The sequence below is a fragment of the Rhinolophus ferrumequinum genome, chromosome 21 (assembly GCF_004115265.2).
Source record: "Rhinolophus ferrumequinum isolate MPI-CBG mRhiFer1 chromosome 21, mRhiFer1_v1.p, whole genome shotgun sequence".
NCBI lineage: Eukaryota > Metazoa > Chordata > Mammalia > Chiroptera > Rhinolophidae > Rhinolophus > Rhinolophus ferrumequinum.
Genome location: NC_046304.1, coordinates 53,834,725 through 53,850,171, shown reverse-complemented (window position 1 = coordinate 53,850,171; position 15,447 = coordinate 53,834,725). Strand labels below are relative to the sequence as shown.

The window sequence follows — 15,447 nt, the reverse complement described above, 5'->3', positions numbered from 1 at the left end:
CACACAACCACGTCCATTTTAACTGAATAGTCAGTGTTTTACATTAGTGTGCCTGTGGAAATAGGACTCGGGGCCGAGCCAGTCAGTGTACTAAGAGAACAGCTTCCTGCGCTGTCTTCCGTCTCCTTGTTTTCCCTGTACGAATACGAATTCTGCCCCAACTCCCCCAAAGTATCGCTTTCAAACACAACCCTCCACAGTTAAGGACCTTGGCTACCCGCCCTCTCCCTGGTGCCCCCTATACGATCCCACCTCAACAGACAAGGTAAGACCCTCTCTGTAGAAATGGAATGGCTCCTGAGATAAGAGCCCCAAGGGACCTGGGGACACTAACAGAAGGTTATTGACACAGTAAGGTTTGTGTCACCGGAAGCCTCAGAATAAGAAATGAGTGCAGAGCTCAAAACCAGTTGAGACATCATGCCTGGTAACTTCCCAAAAGTGTCAGGAGACATAAAGTTCCAGGTACAAGATGCTCAGTGAACCACAGACAGGGTGAACCCAAGGAAACCCACCTCTAGACCATCAGAATCACACTGCTGACAACGAGAGACGCAGAAAAGTCTTCAGCGAGAAATCAGAGCACGAAGGGTGGGGATGAGAACTGCTCTGGGTCTCCCGACAACAATGGGAGCTGGTGCCTTCCTGGTCTCTGTGGAAAGTTCCCACATGACAGTCCAGTCTGAGGGTAGAACAGAGGTCTTTTCAGACACACAAATGCTCACACAATCTGGGGTCCATGTTCCTCTACTTAGGAAATAAACCACAAAAGAAGGCCACAAAGGATCCCGGAAATGAGAGACAGAGACAGAGAGATGGGCGGGGAGAGATGGAGAGACAGAGAAACCACAGGACACGCAAGTACCAGATCGAGAGGCCGAGGCGGGCAATGGGGAAGAGGAGGGAGGCTAAAAGCAAACCGAGTACGCTATCTGAGCACTGGGGAGTCCCTGACAGCACGTGACAGATCTAGCGGATACAGGTGAAAAAAATAAACTCATAAGTTCACAGAAAATTTAGCAAATAAAAGCAACTAGCAAATTTGTACCTATAGGAGGAAAAAAACATACAGAGACAAGAAAAAACTCAAGAGTACCCTCTGGGAAGGGTGGGGCGAGAGACAGCTTTTTTAAAATAGACCTTTAAGTACTCTTTGATTTTTGAGTTACATGCCTGTGTTACTTTGATTAGAAGAATGAATTGTAAACGCAAGTAACAGCATTTCCAGACTGAGAAGGGGGACCTTTGCCCTGAGTATGTCAAAGTCCTCGAGGGCTTTTCGGAATAGAGATGCCAGGTCCTACCCTGGAGTGTCTGGTTCAAGAGCTGCAGAAGAGCTGGGTCAATCCGCTAATGAGGGAAACCTGGTGAAAATCAGGTTATAACTAACTAGTCTGCAAAAAGTTTGGTAAACTTGTTAACTCAAGAAACTAGGTTTTAATCTTCACCTCTCTGTCCTGGTAGGATCACCGTGCCAAGGTCTCAAAAGAATCATAATGACCCCAACTGGCTGTGCTGTAATCTGAATCACAAGACAGCAAGAGACAGGAATGACCTGGGCTCTGGAAAATACAACTTACGGGCCACCTCAGGGCACACACAAGCGGAGGGAAGCAGGAAAGGTTTCAATGGAGAGAAGCGATGCACACGGCTGGCCAGGCTCGTGCATGATGAGCAGCAGAGTAAATGCAAGAGATGGTCTGAAAGCACCCAGTTCATTCATCCACACCTGTGGCGCCCATGTGGTCAGCGATGTCTGAAATCGATTGTTACGAGAACGGAAATGCTTTCCTCTGTGAGAAGATAAAAGGCCTGTCCAGGAACCGCATCGATCGGGAAGTTCTTATGCATGCCCTCCAGAGAACCACGACAGGGGAGGGAGGAGAGCCAGAGATCCACAGGGCGGGGAATCACTACGGCGACTCCTCTACCTTGAACTTCACCCCTGGAACGCCCAGGCCCCCCACACCGCTCCGTCCTCTCCTCGTGTCCACACGAGGCCATGTGGAAAGAGTGCCCGAGTCAGAGAGAGCCGCTGCCACCCTGGACTGTGCACCCAGACCCTGGACACCGCGCGAGTGGTGGCACTGACCGCAGCACCGCTCTTCCTTCCGGGGTCCTGATCAAAACACCTGCCACCGTGGGAGGAGCAGCGGCAGCGATGGGCCACCGTCAGGCCGGGATCGACTAAGTGGTCTGTCACCGCCCAGCTGCTGGGAATCCCTGTGGCCAATTCATGTCGTGGTTTCCTCCCAAGAATGTGACAGTGAGTGGGAGAGGGGAAGAAACGACAGGAAGAAGGGAAGGGGGACAACGAGACAACTAAAACGATGCATTTAACACATTAACTTAAATAAACTGAATAATTGAAATGCACTAAAATTAAATTCCTGGATGGATAATGCTGACAAGGTTATCAATCTGATGGGGGCGAAATGGCCAGAATATAAATTTGAAATTGTAGGTCTGTCTTAATACAACACTTCCAATGCCTTCACGGTTTTGCATTTAATGAATGAGGTGGGTGGGTGGGAGAACAGAAGGAAGGAGAAGTAGATGGTGACTGGCATTTGTACCCAATTGTAGCTTTTCAGAAATCTTCTCATCTGCAGCTTTCGTGATGCTTAGACCTTTACATGCACAGGAACCCGTCCAACCGACCTCATGACACAGAAGAGAAGCTGGTCACGGGTTGGACCAAGGTCACAAAGGTCACTGATGGTGCCGGCATGCGGCCAACCTGAGAGGTGGAGCTTTTTTGTTTTACCTCCCGTCATCTTCACGCACACTAGTGTTCTATCCATTTTCCTTCCAAAGAGCCTGCGCTCCTTCCCCGACTACTAATGACCAAAACCACAGCTCCTGGGCTGACGCCAGAGACCGTCCTTCCTCCTGGCTGGGCTCCCAGAGATCCTGCTGAGGGCAGGACCCAGGGAGCAGACTGTGAATTCTCCCAACACACCCTGCACGTGAGAGCACAGAGACCTTCCGTGACATCAGTCCTCCCCTCCAAAGCCTACAGTGCCTCCTGCATGCTCCACTTAGGTGACAAGCAAATAAGCAAAGAAAAGCTGTCAGGAGAGTGGGGACTTGTGGGGGGCAGGGGTTCTAGAAGGTGACGAGAAACAGGCCTGAACCTGGTTGCTGGTGGTATCGTTTCATGATGGGGTTCAATCAGTTTGGGGAGAGCTACCACACTGCACCGTGGCTCAGTGCACCCCTCTGCCAGCACACTACACGTTACCCCACATTTAAAATTTAAAAACACGCGGAGCTCACGGCTCTGTGTAGCTTGTGTTCAGCTGCCGTTTCCTAAGTATCTGTTAATTGACTTATTAACTGAGTACGGCCTACTAGATCAAGTGTAAATGTCTCTGTATGGCTTTCAAGGACTCTGCCACTAATTGGCTGTGTAACCTTGGGCAACTCATTTTTTATTGAGAAAATGCACCCTGGCAAAGGGCCACTCTGAAACTGGACTGGCTCGTAATGGCTGCATGACGTTAACCACAATGCCACCTCCTGCAGGACCATTAGCAGGGCACACAGCGAGAGGCGTTTCAGCTTCCTGAGCTCCCGGGCAGAGCCGTCGGCCCGCTGGCGGCACCACCCGTGACAGTGACGCCTTCCCCGTGGCTGAGGGTCCTGGGCCGGGAGCCAGAATCCCACAGGGTCCTTCTCTCCAATCCAGCCCCGTCCTCACCACCCACATGTCCACATCATGGATTAAGTCCCGTGTCACACACACACCGGGAGCTGCACGGATTCTCAACAGCGGAGGAGGCGGTTGGGACCCCGCGTACTAACTGTCCCTGTCACACGCGCGTCACTGCACAGTGGAGGGTGGGGAGGCCCAGCAGACACAGCCCTCCTTCAGGGGAAACACGTGCTGCTGTGCGAGGCCGTTGCAACCGGGCAGAGAAAACAGGGTCTTAAACCCAGAGTCGGAAGAGCTGCAAGCACAGAGGAGCCCGAGCACGTGGCAGCAGGTGCCCGTGACGCCGCCACAGCAGGACAGGCCCAGCAACTGCTCCAAGGGCTCAAGCTCCACTGCTGGCTCCTTCTCCCCGGGGGCTCCTCACTCCCCTGTCCCCATGCAAAGTCCCCTCCCTCCACATGGCTGTCCTGACTCCTCCACCCACAGCATTTTCTTAACCTCGAGGCCACTCGAGGTGGGTCTGTGTCGCTGGTGCGTCTCACCTTCCAGCCACAGCACAAGCACCAGCTGCGAGGAGCACGACGGCCACTTCCGTCATGTGACCGCGGCCAACACCCAACTTCCCGACTCCCCGCCCAGCTCGACTGACCCGTCGATCAACCCCACGTCTCCATAGGAATGGACCGAGGAAGTCGGTGGAAGTGCTCGGTCAAGTGTGGCTAGGCCAAGGTCAGTCACCAGTTTTCAGCTCACCCACACAGGGTCTCCATGCCCACGAGTGTGGCGGGCAGAAGAAAAGCCTGCGCTCAGCAGTCAGGGACCTCCCGACATGTCAGGAGAACGGCATTCCCAAGCCGCGGACAAGCTTCCGCCTCCTCACTGCTGGTGCCACACGGCTGCCCACGAAGCATCTCAGCGGCCCTGCCCGTCCTCCCGCTCTCCTGTCTATTGTGTGACCAACGCAGGGACGTCTCCACAGGGCGGCACGCACCGTGCTTACCGGTACTGGGCCCCGTTTTACTGTTGGAGCATTTACCGTCAGGCCATAAAACACCGCAGCTTCTCCCCTGCTTGTCTGGGAAGAGATGGGTGTCACCTCTATGAAACAAACCAGCAGGGGCGGGGACCGTGTTAGAGCCCGGAAATGCCCAAGAAGATCTCGACATCCCCTCCCACGGGCCCCCCAGCAGCTACCAGGGCCTGTGCTCTGCTTCCTCGCTGGCCTGAATTCAGTCTGAGTCTCCGCGGACCCCGTGGCGACAGGGGAAAGTGGCGGGCTGTCCGGAGGCCATGCTCTCACTTCAGAGTCCCACGGTGTATCTTCTACCTGTTTATCCTGGCAACAGCGGTTCTTGTCACCACCGGGAAGCCTGAAGGGCCACTTCACAAACACATATTCTCCAAGCCTCTGGAAGCAGCACTCTGTCCCACGAGTGTAGGCAATGCACACATGGGGACACAAAAGCAGACAGAAAGGAAGAATCCGTCTCTTTTCCAGCAACCATTCCCCTCGCCCCCGAGCGCAGAGCAGCACAGGTGTCTCCAGACGTTTGAAACAGGTCTGCAGCTGAAAAGCATCAACTCGCAACCCCCCACGGCCCCCAGGCCAGCCCCGAGCAGACACCCCTGTGTTCACAGGCCTAAGGTTGTTGCCAGACCTATTTAATGTCTACTTTGTAAAACGAAATGAGAGACATCTCCCAGTGACCTCCAGCTGGACGGGCCGCTGTCCGCTGGGCCAGCAGGTAACAGCAGTGCGTGAGCACGCAGAACGGAGCAGACGCAGGGAGCGGCTCCAGCTCCCACCGGCACCTCCGCGGGCTGGGCTGGGCTGGGCTGGGCTGGGGACGAGGTGCAGGCACGGGCTGCGCTCTCAGTTAACACCCACCCACCTCCATGCCAGGAGGAAGGTGCCATCATTGGTGCCATGTGACAGAGGAAGAAACTAAGGCCCAAAACAGTAAGGTGGTGTGGTGAAGAGGCACAGCTGGCAGGAACAAAGCTGGGGTCTTGACAAGTGCAAACTCTTTTGATTTCTGGTGACAGAGCACGAAATGCTAAGACCTAATATAAAACGTCAGCGGGTGCCTTCTGAATGGGAGCGTCTTCTTAAGCCACCTGTTGGCACCGACCCCTGGGGGTCTTCCTCGGGGCTGTCCGGGCCATGACACGCCCCAGGTATGCATCTAGCAAAAGGCAGAAGCGACCTGTCAGGTCATGGAGCCTGGGTCCCCTCGCCTCGCCACCCACGCCCCTGCACAGCCTTCACCCCTTGCTTCGCCTTCACTTTCCAGGCACCTCCTACAGCGGGCCTGGCCTCCAGCTCTAAGTCAGCTATAGCAGCAGCTGTGACATGCCACCTGAAATTCCCTGTCCACTACCACCCACCCTCCTACCTCTGCCCACCCAGCAGGGTGTCTGTCACAGGCGTCAACCCTCCCCACACACACACCCAGGGCCCTGGCTCGGCTCCTCTCCTCCTGGTCACTGCAGTGCTCAGCAGGTGACCTCCCCCAAGTCCCCTTCTCCGACCAGACAAGCCTTCCCAGCGACCTGCTGGAAGCTGGCTCTGCTCAGAACGTCCTGGAAGCACCTTACCTTACACAAAACGTGATCCCCTCACCTCCCCAGCTAGGCCCCAGCTCTCAATCCCAGTCCCAGGTACGTCATCATCCCTTGGGCCGGCCAAGCCCAAACCAGAAATCACTTACTGGAAATGCTGAAATCCTTCCCTGAACAATCCCAAGGCCATTAATAGGGGGGCTGGGCAGGCCGGTGTCTGCTCCAGGGGAACAGCGGTGGCCTGGAATGAACTCTCAGGTCTGCTCAGGGGCTCGGAGCCCGTACAGGGGAAGGAGGGCAGGCGTGTCCTGGAGGGGTGACCCATCTGGGGTGTTGGAGCCCGGCCAGGGAGGACAGACAGACCCCTGTCGGTGCGGAATGAAGGGTTTGAGAAGGCAGCTGGTGCAGGGCTGGGAAGCTGGGTTCCACAGAGGGAGGCATCAGGTCAGTACCTACAGTGCGGACAAGGGATGCCCAGGCCGTCACCGCCAGAGAAGGGACTTCCTAGAATACGGGAAACTCCTGCTGGCTTGGAATGGGGCACAAGTAACTGCATGGATCTGAATGTACACAGACACTGTAGAAATGCAGGCCCGAACGTGTGAGCACAGACACACACATGACGCATGCGTGCATTCCCGCGCTCCGTCCAGTGACAGGGGTGCGACCACACACTAGTTCCCCGGAGCTCCTTGCAGTCCCTGAGTTCTGTGTGCCGCTCAAGGCACCAGCTCCTTGGAGAAATGGCTGATCCCAGAACGCGGCCAGAAAAGAACAGGTGGGCCAGGACGGGGGAAGTTCTCGGAGAATGACAGAAGCAAAAGGCCACAGGAGCCCATGGGAGTGGTGTCCCACCGGCTATGTGGGTACCAAGTTGAGCATCTAGGTCAATGATGAGAATATTGGATTATAATCCACTGGATAAAAGAGGAAACCATGAGTTCAAACTGAAGAAGCTGGAAGTATGGTGAAGAAAGGAGTATTTACAAGTCTCAAAGCACTTCTTCCCCAAATACTTACTAACTTCAAGGGAACAGGGGTCTCACAGCCCAGCTCCCCCAGGCACCGCTTACCCAGCGAGGAGGTGCACGAGCAGTAATAGCATAAATCCAAACCACGTGCCACCCGCCAGCATGCCGGCCTCGGGAGGGAGGATGGCAAGCCTTGCTTGTGACACGCCCGCCACAGAGGCGTAACCGAAATCTAATCCAGAGGAAGCCTCAGGGACGTTCTGCCAAACAAAGAGCCTCTGAACTTCTCAGAGTCAAGGTCATGAGGGCCAAGAAAAGGCTGAGGACCTGTCCCAGGAAGAACGAGACTGAATTAAGTAAGGGCCATGTTCACATGACACTTCCTTAGCCATAAGGGACATTACCTGGCCAGCCTGCACGCCTGCGGCTCACGGGGCAGCACGGCATCTGCATTAATTCTGATTCTGAGGACCGAGCGGTGACGTGGAGTGAGACACTCTCGTTTATAAGAATTACACGTGAAAGGATTCGGAGGTGATGGGGCCTCATTTCAGCAGCTTCTGCTCAAATGAATTGGGGGAAACTGCTTAGCAGTGCTCACACGACTCTGGAACTTTTTTACCCAGATAAAAATTTAAATATCGACTGCTAGATACCACTGCTAATTTGCTGAATCAAATCTCTCGGGTTATTTTTCTTCTTCTACCATTATTGTTAAAATCACCGTGAGGACGAGCCCTACCCTAATAAAGGCCAAAAGAAAAAATTTCAACTTAGGAAAGCCGTATGCCCTTTGGAACTCAAAACCCAGAAATTATTACAAATTAGATTACGTTCCTAAATTGCAGACATTTTTAAAAAACACAATATAAAAAATCTGTTCACTTATTGGATCTTTCATACCAAGAAGGAAGTGAGGAATTCTTTTCATTTTCATTGGCATTGTCCCACGAACATTGATCAGAGAGACTGTGAGGTGCGAGGGGGGGTTCTTTTGGTTTTGGGGTGGGGCAGGGGGTAGGGAAGGACCCCTAGAGAATCCAGTAACAACCAAGAGTCCTTGGTGTGGAAGGTGCACGTCTAGACTCAGACACCAGCTCCCACACAAGCCCAGACAGTTCACACATCCCTACCACCGTACGCCAGGGTCCAGGCTGAGAAGCCTGGTTGGAAAAAACCTAACATAAGAGTAAAGATGGAGAAAATAGAAAGCTATTGATTAAATTCAGCTTTGACGAGGGACAAATGAAGTGGAAACAGTGAGTGGTGGCTAACAAGAAGTCACTTTCAACCAGCACGGTCACCAGGAGATGGCAGAGGGCCCAGAAAGTACCTCAGAAAAGCGGACACACAGAAGGGCTACTGTCACTGGGTGTGGGGACCAGGGGCCCGGGCTGCAGGCGGGGAGGCTATGACACAGGGACTGTCACCCTAAGACACTCCCACGTAGTGAGAGAGGCGAGCAAATGGGAAAAATCACTGTTGTTTTCAATTCAGATTAGGATAATTTGTCATTTTTGCTCTTTAAAGAAGATAAACGAAATTTCTGCGTTTGCTTAGCATGGAGAAAGCTGGGGGAAGAAGTTGCCCCCAATCCTATCAACAAGGGAAAGCTGAATAACCCTCAACGGAAACAAGAAAAAGTCCACTCTGAGATGGCTTCATTGATAAAGCAACCCCAAATTTACAGAAGAGGTAAAACCCAACTGAAAACAAACTCTTACATAAAACAGAAAAGATGGGACTATTTCTCAACTCACTCAATGAGGCCAGTGTTACCGTGGTACCAAAACCAAACAAGTACGAGGTATGATCAAAGAATCCAGTGGATGTTCACATTTAAAACTTATTACAGTAAAAGACACATTGCGATGAATCCCCCTCAGAACACTCCCCCTGGTTTCGAACACACTTATCCCATCGTTCTTGCCACTTTCTGAAGCGGTTCTGGGAGCCCTCTTTCGTGAGTGGCTTTAGTTGTGCTGTCGTGGCTGCCTCGATGTCCTGAGTCAATTCAAAAATTTTTCCTTTCATGGTCATTTTGACTTTGGCAAATGTGAAGGAGGAAAGTATGTAACCCAGTAATCATCATTTTATTAATTTTCCTTGAGACACTTCCTCCATCACAAATCCTAGGTGAATGCATCTGAAATAACTTCAAGGTGACAGACGCCAAAAAGAAACGCAATCCTCAGGTTTACACACACCAGTGCCAGGTCTCCACTGGACAGGACAGCAGAGGGCAGGCCGTGGAGCCCAGAACCCTACACAGTGGCCTTCAGGACCGGTCATGGGAGGGGAGCCGAGCTTACCGATCCAGCACTCTAAGCGCGCACAGGGGGTGGTCTTCACCACGTCTGGAGGGTCCACACCGACATTCAGGCACAAAACCAAGGCCACACTGACGGTTTTCATCTGGAAACACAACAGAAAACACAAATATTTCAATACAAAACTCACGCATGCAGTTTTCCAGTGAAAAAAATGTTCCTTGAACACATGCAGCTCTGCCCCGGATTCTGTCTTTCCTGCCTCTTTCACTCGCCCGTCAGCTGTGAGCCCATTGTTATGTCACGAGTAACTCTCTCCTCTGAGAGGTTTTTACAGTGGGCAGACGGGAGGCGTGCGTGCAGGAGACGCTTTCCTCAGGTTTCCTGATGATGCATTATCATAAACAGAATTATTTGACCAACAGTATAAACATTTTAAGGCACCTGATACATTCTGCCAAATTCCCTTGCAAAAACTTTGCACAAATTTACGAGAGTCGGACCAGTTATCACTATTCTCGTTATATAAAATCATTATTCACTGAATGACAGAAAAATCGTCATACTGATTTGGTATTAATGGGTATTAATACCTGGGTATTAATAAGGCTGAAAAATTTTTTCAAGTACGTATTCACTATTTGTATCTCTTGTGGAGTTTCTACTCATGTTTATACTCCCATTTATTTACTGGCATTGGTGGATTTTTCGTAATTGTCACGTACTCTTTACATAGGAAAGACTGCACCCACATTATCTGTTGCAACTATTTCCCTCGTCTGGTATTTACCATCCGATTCCTGTTTCGACACGCGCAAGCCTCGGTCCATCCCCTGACGTGCCTTCTGCACACCTGCCCCCTCGCCCGTGTCCCTGGACTAGGACATGTCAGCGCGCTGCCCAACCGTACAGGCCAGAAATCTGGACGTCGTCCCACGTTGTTCACTTGTTCGCCAAGTGGACTGAGCACCCACTAGGTGCCAATCCCTGTTGGTAGGCGCTATTTTTAGGACTCCAGTGAATCAGAGAAACGAAACTCCCTGTGGGAGGAGAGATTATCTCAAACACGGCGGCCGCTGATGGGTGCCGCTAGCAGACTCTCCTCCTACCTCGCCCTGCCAGCTCTGCTCATCACTCATCTTTCCTATCCTCTCTCCTAAACAGCTCATCGGTCCTCGTCACAGTTCCCGGTCCGAACCAGCACCGCATGTCACCTGTGCCACCCTGCCTTTCCCTGGCCTGCGTCCCCGGCCTCCCCCGGGCCAGCCTCCCCACTGCAGCATAACCAGGCTTTTACCTACATCAGCCCTGTTTTAGCCGGTCCCCAAAGCTTCCAGATGTTCGTGTGAACCGCTCGACACGCTGTTAAAGCCTTGGAACACCCAGTTCCCGCCAAGCGCTCCATGTGGTGGCTCCCTGCCCTCGTCTCGGCCTGGCCCTCAGTCACCCCACATCTTCCATGGCCTCTGGGCCTTCAACACACGGTCCCCTGGGCCTGGAAGGCTCCCCTCCAGCCTCACCACCTTGGACTCACTCTCTCCTGGGGCCTCAGTTCTGACAGCCATTGCTCAGGGCAGCCCCCTACCCCATGCAGGGCTGCGCCATCTGTCAGCTGTGCCATCCTCGGGCAGGGCTCGGGCCCAGCCCCGTTCCTCGGGGGACACGTGGCTCCACAGGCTTAGGGCTGACATGGGGCCCAGCTCCTACTCGGTGAGCCCCAGCTTTCCTCTGCACTTCTCACTTCTCTTACATTTAACAATGCAACCCGTCTGATGTTACTATGGCATATGATACAAGATGAGGATTCACTTTTTCTCAAAAACTAGCCAACTGTGCCAATCCTCTGTTAAATATCTCCCCAAACGCACAGGTCTGTAATGACTCGGTCAGCACACATCCATTCTCATAAAGACCAAATTCTGTTCCTGGGTAATTGAATTAATCCCATTCGCCTATCAACCAATCAGTAGCACACTGATTTAAAGAATTTATCTTTACAACATGTCACAATATTCAGAGGGCCCGTTTTTCTTCCTTACAATTTATTTAAAACTTTACTTACCTATATTTATTTTCATCTATTTTTTCCAAATTAATCAGTTATTCAATTTTTAATCCCATAGACATTTTGATTAAAGTTGCATTAAATTGAGTACTGATAACACTTTATTATTTAAAATTGTCTTCTTTGATCTAGTAATTAAAATTAGTATTTAAAATTGTCTTCTTTGATCTAGTAATTCCACATGACAATTTGTCTTAAGAAATACACCAAAAAAATAAATAAATAAATAATAATAAGGAGGAAGTCTGGGTAATAATAAAGAGAAAGCCTGTGAAGATTTTCTTCGCAGCATTTCTCATCATACAAAACAAGTGGAAACGACCGAAATTTTAAGCAAATATGGGAATGGTTAATTAAGCGCACCATTATTCATTAAATTCGTATAATGTTAAATGAATAAAAATGGATTCAAAATATAAAATGTGCATTAAACATTTAAATTAAATTTGGCAAGAAATGACATCCTCATAATATTCTACTTTTCTATACAGGAACACAGAATGTGTTTAGTCAAATCTTTTTTTCTCAGTCTTTTCTTTACCAACAAGTCCTGTACATTTCTTTTAAGATTATTTCTAACTACTTCATGAATATTTTGGGGAATATGCTACCACACATGTATTTTCCCCATAACAGTTTCTTATTGATAATTGCTGATAACCTTGTTTTGTCACTTCACTGAATTCTTAATTAAGTGTAGTTGCTTCGTGGTGATTCTCTCCGGGTTGTGTCACTATACAAACACACCACCTATGGATAAGGACGAGTCTGTCTCATTCTTTCCAAGACACCATCCCTCTTTTTCTGTTTCAGGTCTGACGGCTTTGCCCAGCACCTCCAAAACCATACTGCTAATAATAACTATAAAATGGTAAACGTGGAGATCTTTGCACTTGGTTTTAATGAGATTGTCCTAATGTTTCATCATTGAGAACGACGATGGCTACTAATTTGAAATAAAATCTTTATCACATCAAGAAAAGATTCCTCTGTTCAAAACAAAACTTAAAATTGTATGGGGGAAAAAAGGAAGTGTTTTAGTCTTTCTTCTCCCGACACATAGAAGAAATATTTATGAATGATAACGTCACTTGGAAAGGAACTGCACCCGCCTCCAGCGCCTACTGAAGAAGGGAACACTGTCCTCCCACTGACACGTACCAGTCCTCTCGTATGAACCACAAGGAACAAACGGACCCTTTACCTGCTGTCAGGAGAAAGGGCAGAAAACCAATCCCAGAACAAGCAAAGCTAGTGCATTTGTACGTCATTTTCCAGTGTCGGTGACAGAGATCTTATCTCCAATAACAGCACCGATAATTCCACACAGCTGATGAGCAGTTTACCGCAGGCTCCACCTTCGCGGACGAGCTGCTTGACATGTTAACACATCTGCAGCGGTCGGTCCACCCGTGGCCGGAGGCAGTGACTCTTCATCCCTGCCCTCCAGCAGCATTTCTGAAGCCAGGGCGGCCTGCCACACTCTGTGACCTGTGACAAGGGACCTGAAGGTTTCCATGCGGGGCCAAGTCACACCCTGGAGCAAGTGCCACGTCCGTGGCTTCCTAAGGAAAATGCTGCTGTGCTTAGTCACCCCAGAGCCCTCTGGGTAACAGGGAAGCCGTCCACAGCTTTCAAGGAGAAAATTATCTGTGCTGAGCAGGTCTCTAATTTCTTTCTAATTCCCAGCACAGCTTAACTGGTTTCCAAAGCTTCTCACTTTGCCATCAACCTGCAAAAAGAGCACACTCTTAAACGGTCATGATCCTTTCACCAAGTCAAGGAAACTATAGTTAGGTTGGTCTACCTGGGAGGCAGCCTGCCCCGGGGTCCAAAGCCCCCTCTGGGCCTGGCTGCGTCACTGCTCCTGCCCGCCTGCCTGCTGCGAGGGGAGCCTTTCTCCTGGGTGAATGAAGAACTCAGCAGTCTCCTCCCCTGACCTCCAGAAGTTTATACTCTTGGTCATTCCTGATGGCTCCCCGTCATTCCTGAGTGCTCTCCGTCATTCCTGAGCGCTCCCCGTCATTCCTGATGGCTCCCCGTCATTCCTGAGCACTCTTGGTCATTCCTGATCCCTCTCGGTCATTCCTGATCCCTCTCGGTCATTCCTGAGCGCTCTTGGTCATTCCTGATCCCTCTCGGTCATTCCTGAGCGCTCTCCGTCATTCCTGAGCGCTCCCCGTCATTCCTGATGGCTCTCCGTCATTCCTGATGGCTCCCCGTCATTCCTGAGCGTTCTCCGTCATTCCTGATGGCTCCGTCATTCCTGAGCGCTCTTGGTCATTCCTGATCCCTCTCGGTCATTCCTGAGCGCTCTCCGTCATTCCTGATCATTGCTGGTCAAGAATGGCCTCCCTTGTAAGGGCTTGGCCCCTCACGGGCCCTGGGCCGCGCAGTTGGAGCTCTCAGTCTGAACGGCCATAAACCAGGTGGTGATATCGCCACCTTATGGAGGCAGAGGCGGAGGCGCCGGCCAAACCAGGTCAGAACTGCCACACTCTGCTGCTGACACATCTGCTATTTCCGCCTAATCTTTGGGGCCCTCAGAGCTTTCCAGACCTCTCCGATCATCATCCTATTTCTTCTACACCGGCTGACACCAGATAAATTATGTTCCCTCCGTCTCTACCACTGCAGTGAATAAAATTAAAAAAAAAATTCTCAGGAAAATAAATAATTTCTGATCTAATTATTAAAATTGGGTTCTCCGAAGCTCCCTAAGTCCCTCAGACAGAAATACTAATGGAAGTACAATAACCTCTTCAGTCCTGCGAGACGGCTAACGGGCCTCACCTCCCAGGCCTGTCAAGGGGAGTGACGTGCGGCGTCCATTACGCTCTGCACGCTCCTCACGGCTGCTGAACGGTGAGCAGCAGAGAGCAGGGTCCTCGGGCAGGAAGTGTGGGACCCGCTCCACTCCACAAATGAAGACCTGAAAGGAGGTCATTTGATTCATCGTCGCTTATGTAATGCACACCTAAGCCTACAGCCTGCTTTACACCTTTTAAGAAAACAAGAAACGAATGTCAAGAATATACGGACACCTGAACTAGAAAAACGTTTATCTGTCCTGGCACCTGGCTACCAGTTTAATTCCACAACTGGGCAAAGACATACCAACTTAGCCAACCAGACATGTCTTGTGTCTCGTCCCCTGCAAACTCGAATGGTGTAGGCCTGATTTCAGATGTGGTGAGTTTCCAATTCTTAGCTGTACCCTAACGCATCTTTCTGGTATTTTACTTTCACTGCTATGGTAAGCTCATTCCAAAAATTCTAGATTAATGTTTTTTAATAATACAGTTATAGCATTAGGAAAATGTAAGGGCTATCAACTTAATGTGCCCCAAACTGAATAATAATACATCAAATAACCATTTTGGACTTGAACACATTTCTTCTTCGATGCAATATAATTGAAGATGACAGAGTTATAGCCTCAGAGGTTAATTTTGAACTTGAAGAGTATCATTTTGAGAAACTAGAAAACATTAAGTGATCACCAAAAATGGTGACCTTGGACATGTCAGTGAATTGCACTCTCTCCTGAACAACGTCCTTCCCCTCGAAGAGAGCGGGGGGGGGGGGGGGGGAGGAGTGTGGGGGGAAAGACTGAGCGTGTCTCTGGTCCTAAGTCTTGGCCCAGGACCGGTCTGTCCAGCCACAGCAGATGCACCCCTAAAGGCCAGTGATTCTGGCCCAACCCAAAGCCTTGCCGTCACCTTGGATGCGAGGGGAGGGGCTGGGACATTCGGGCTGGGGGCCTGACGCCACAGAGCCTGAGCAGTTTCCCGCACGATCCTCTGGTGCCAGCTGTGTTTTAAAACGCAGAATTTTTCAGATTGATGAAGGCGTGATGTGGTGCACCCCCCCATACCTCACACAGCACCCCCAGGAGATCTGGATCGACATGCCGTGTTC

The 15,447-nt window shown here is 50.7% G+C and overlaps 1 protein-coding gene across 2 annotated transcripts in view; it reads right to left on the bottom strand.

Annotated features, from left to right (window-relative positions):
* RPTOR (regulatory associated protein of MTOR complex 1) overlaps positions 1 to 15,447 on the bottom strand; it is a 290,023-nt gene that overhangs the window by 218,045 nt on the left and 56,531 nt on the right. For both annotated transcript variants that reach the window (XM_033089438.1, XM_033089439.1), the window contains exon 2: positions 9,504 to 9,606. In XM_033089438.1, the coding sequence (XP_032945329.1) occupies positions 9,504 to 9,606 (103 nt within the window). The remainder of the gene's footprint in view (positions 1 to 9,503; positions 9,607 to 15,447) is intronic.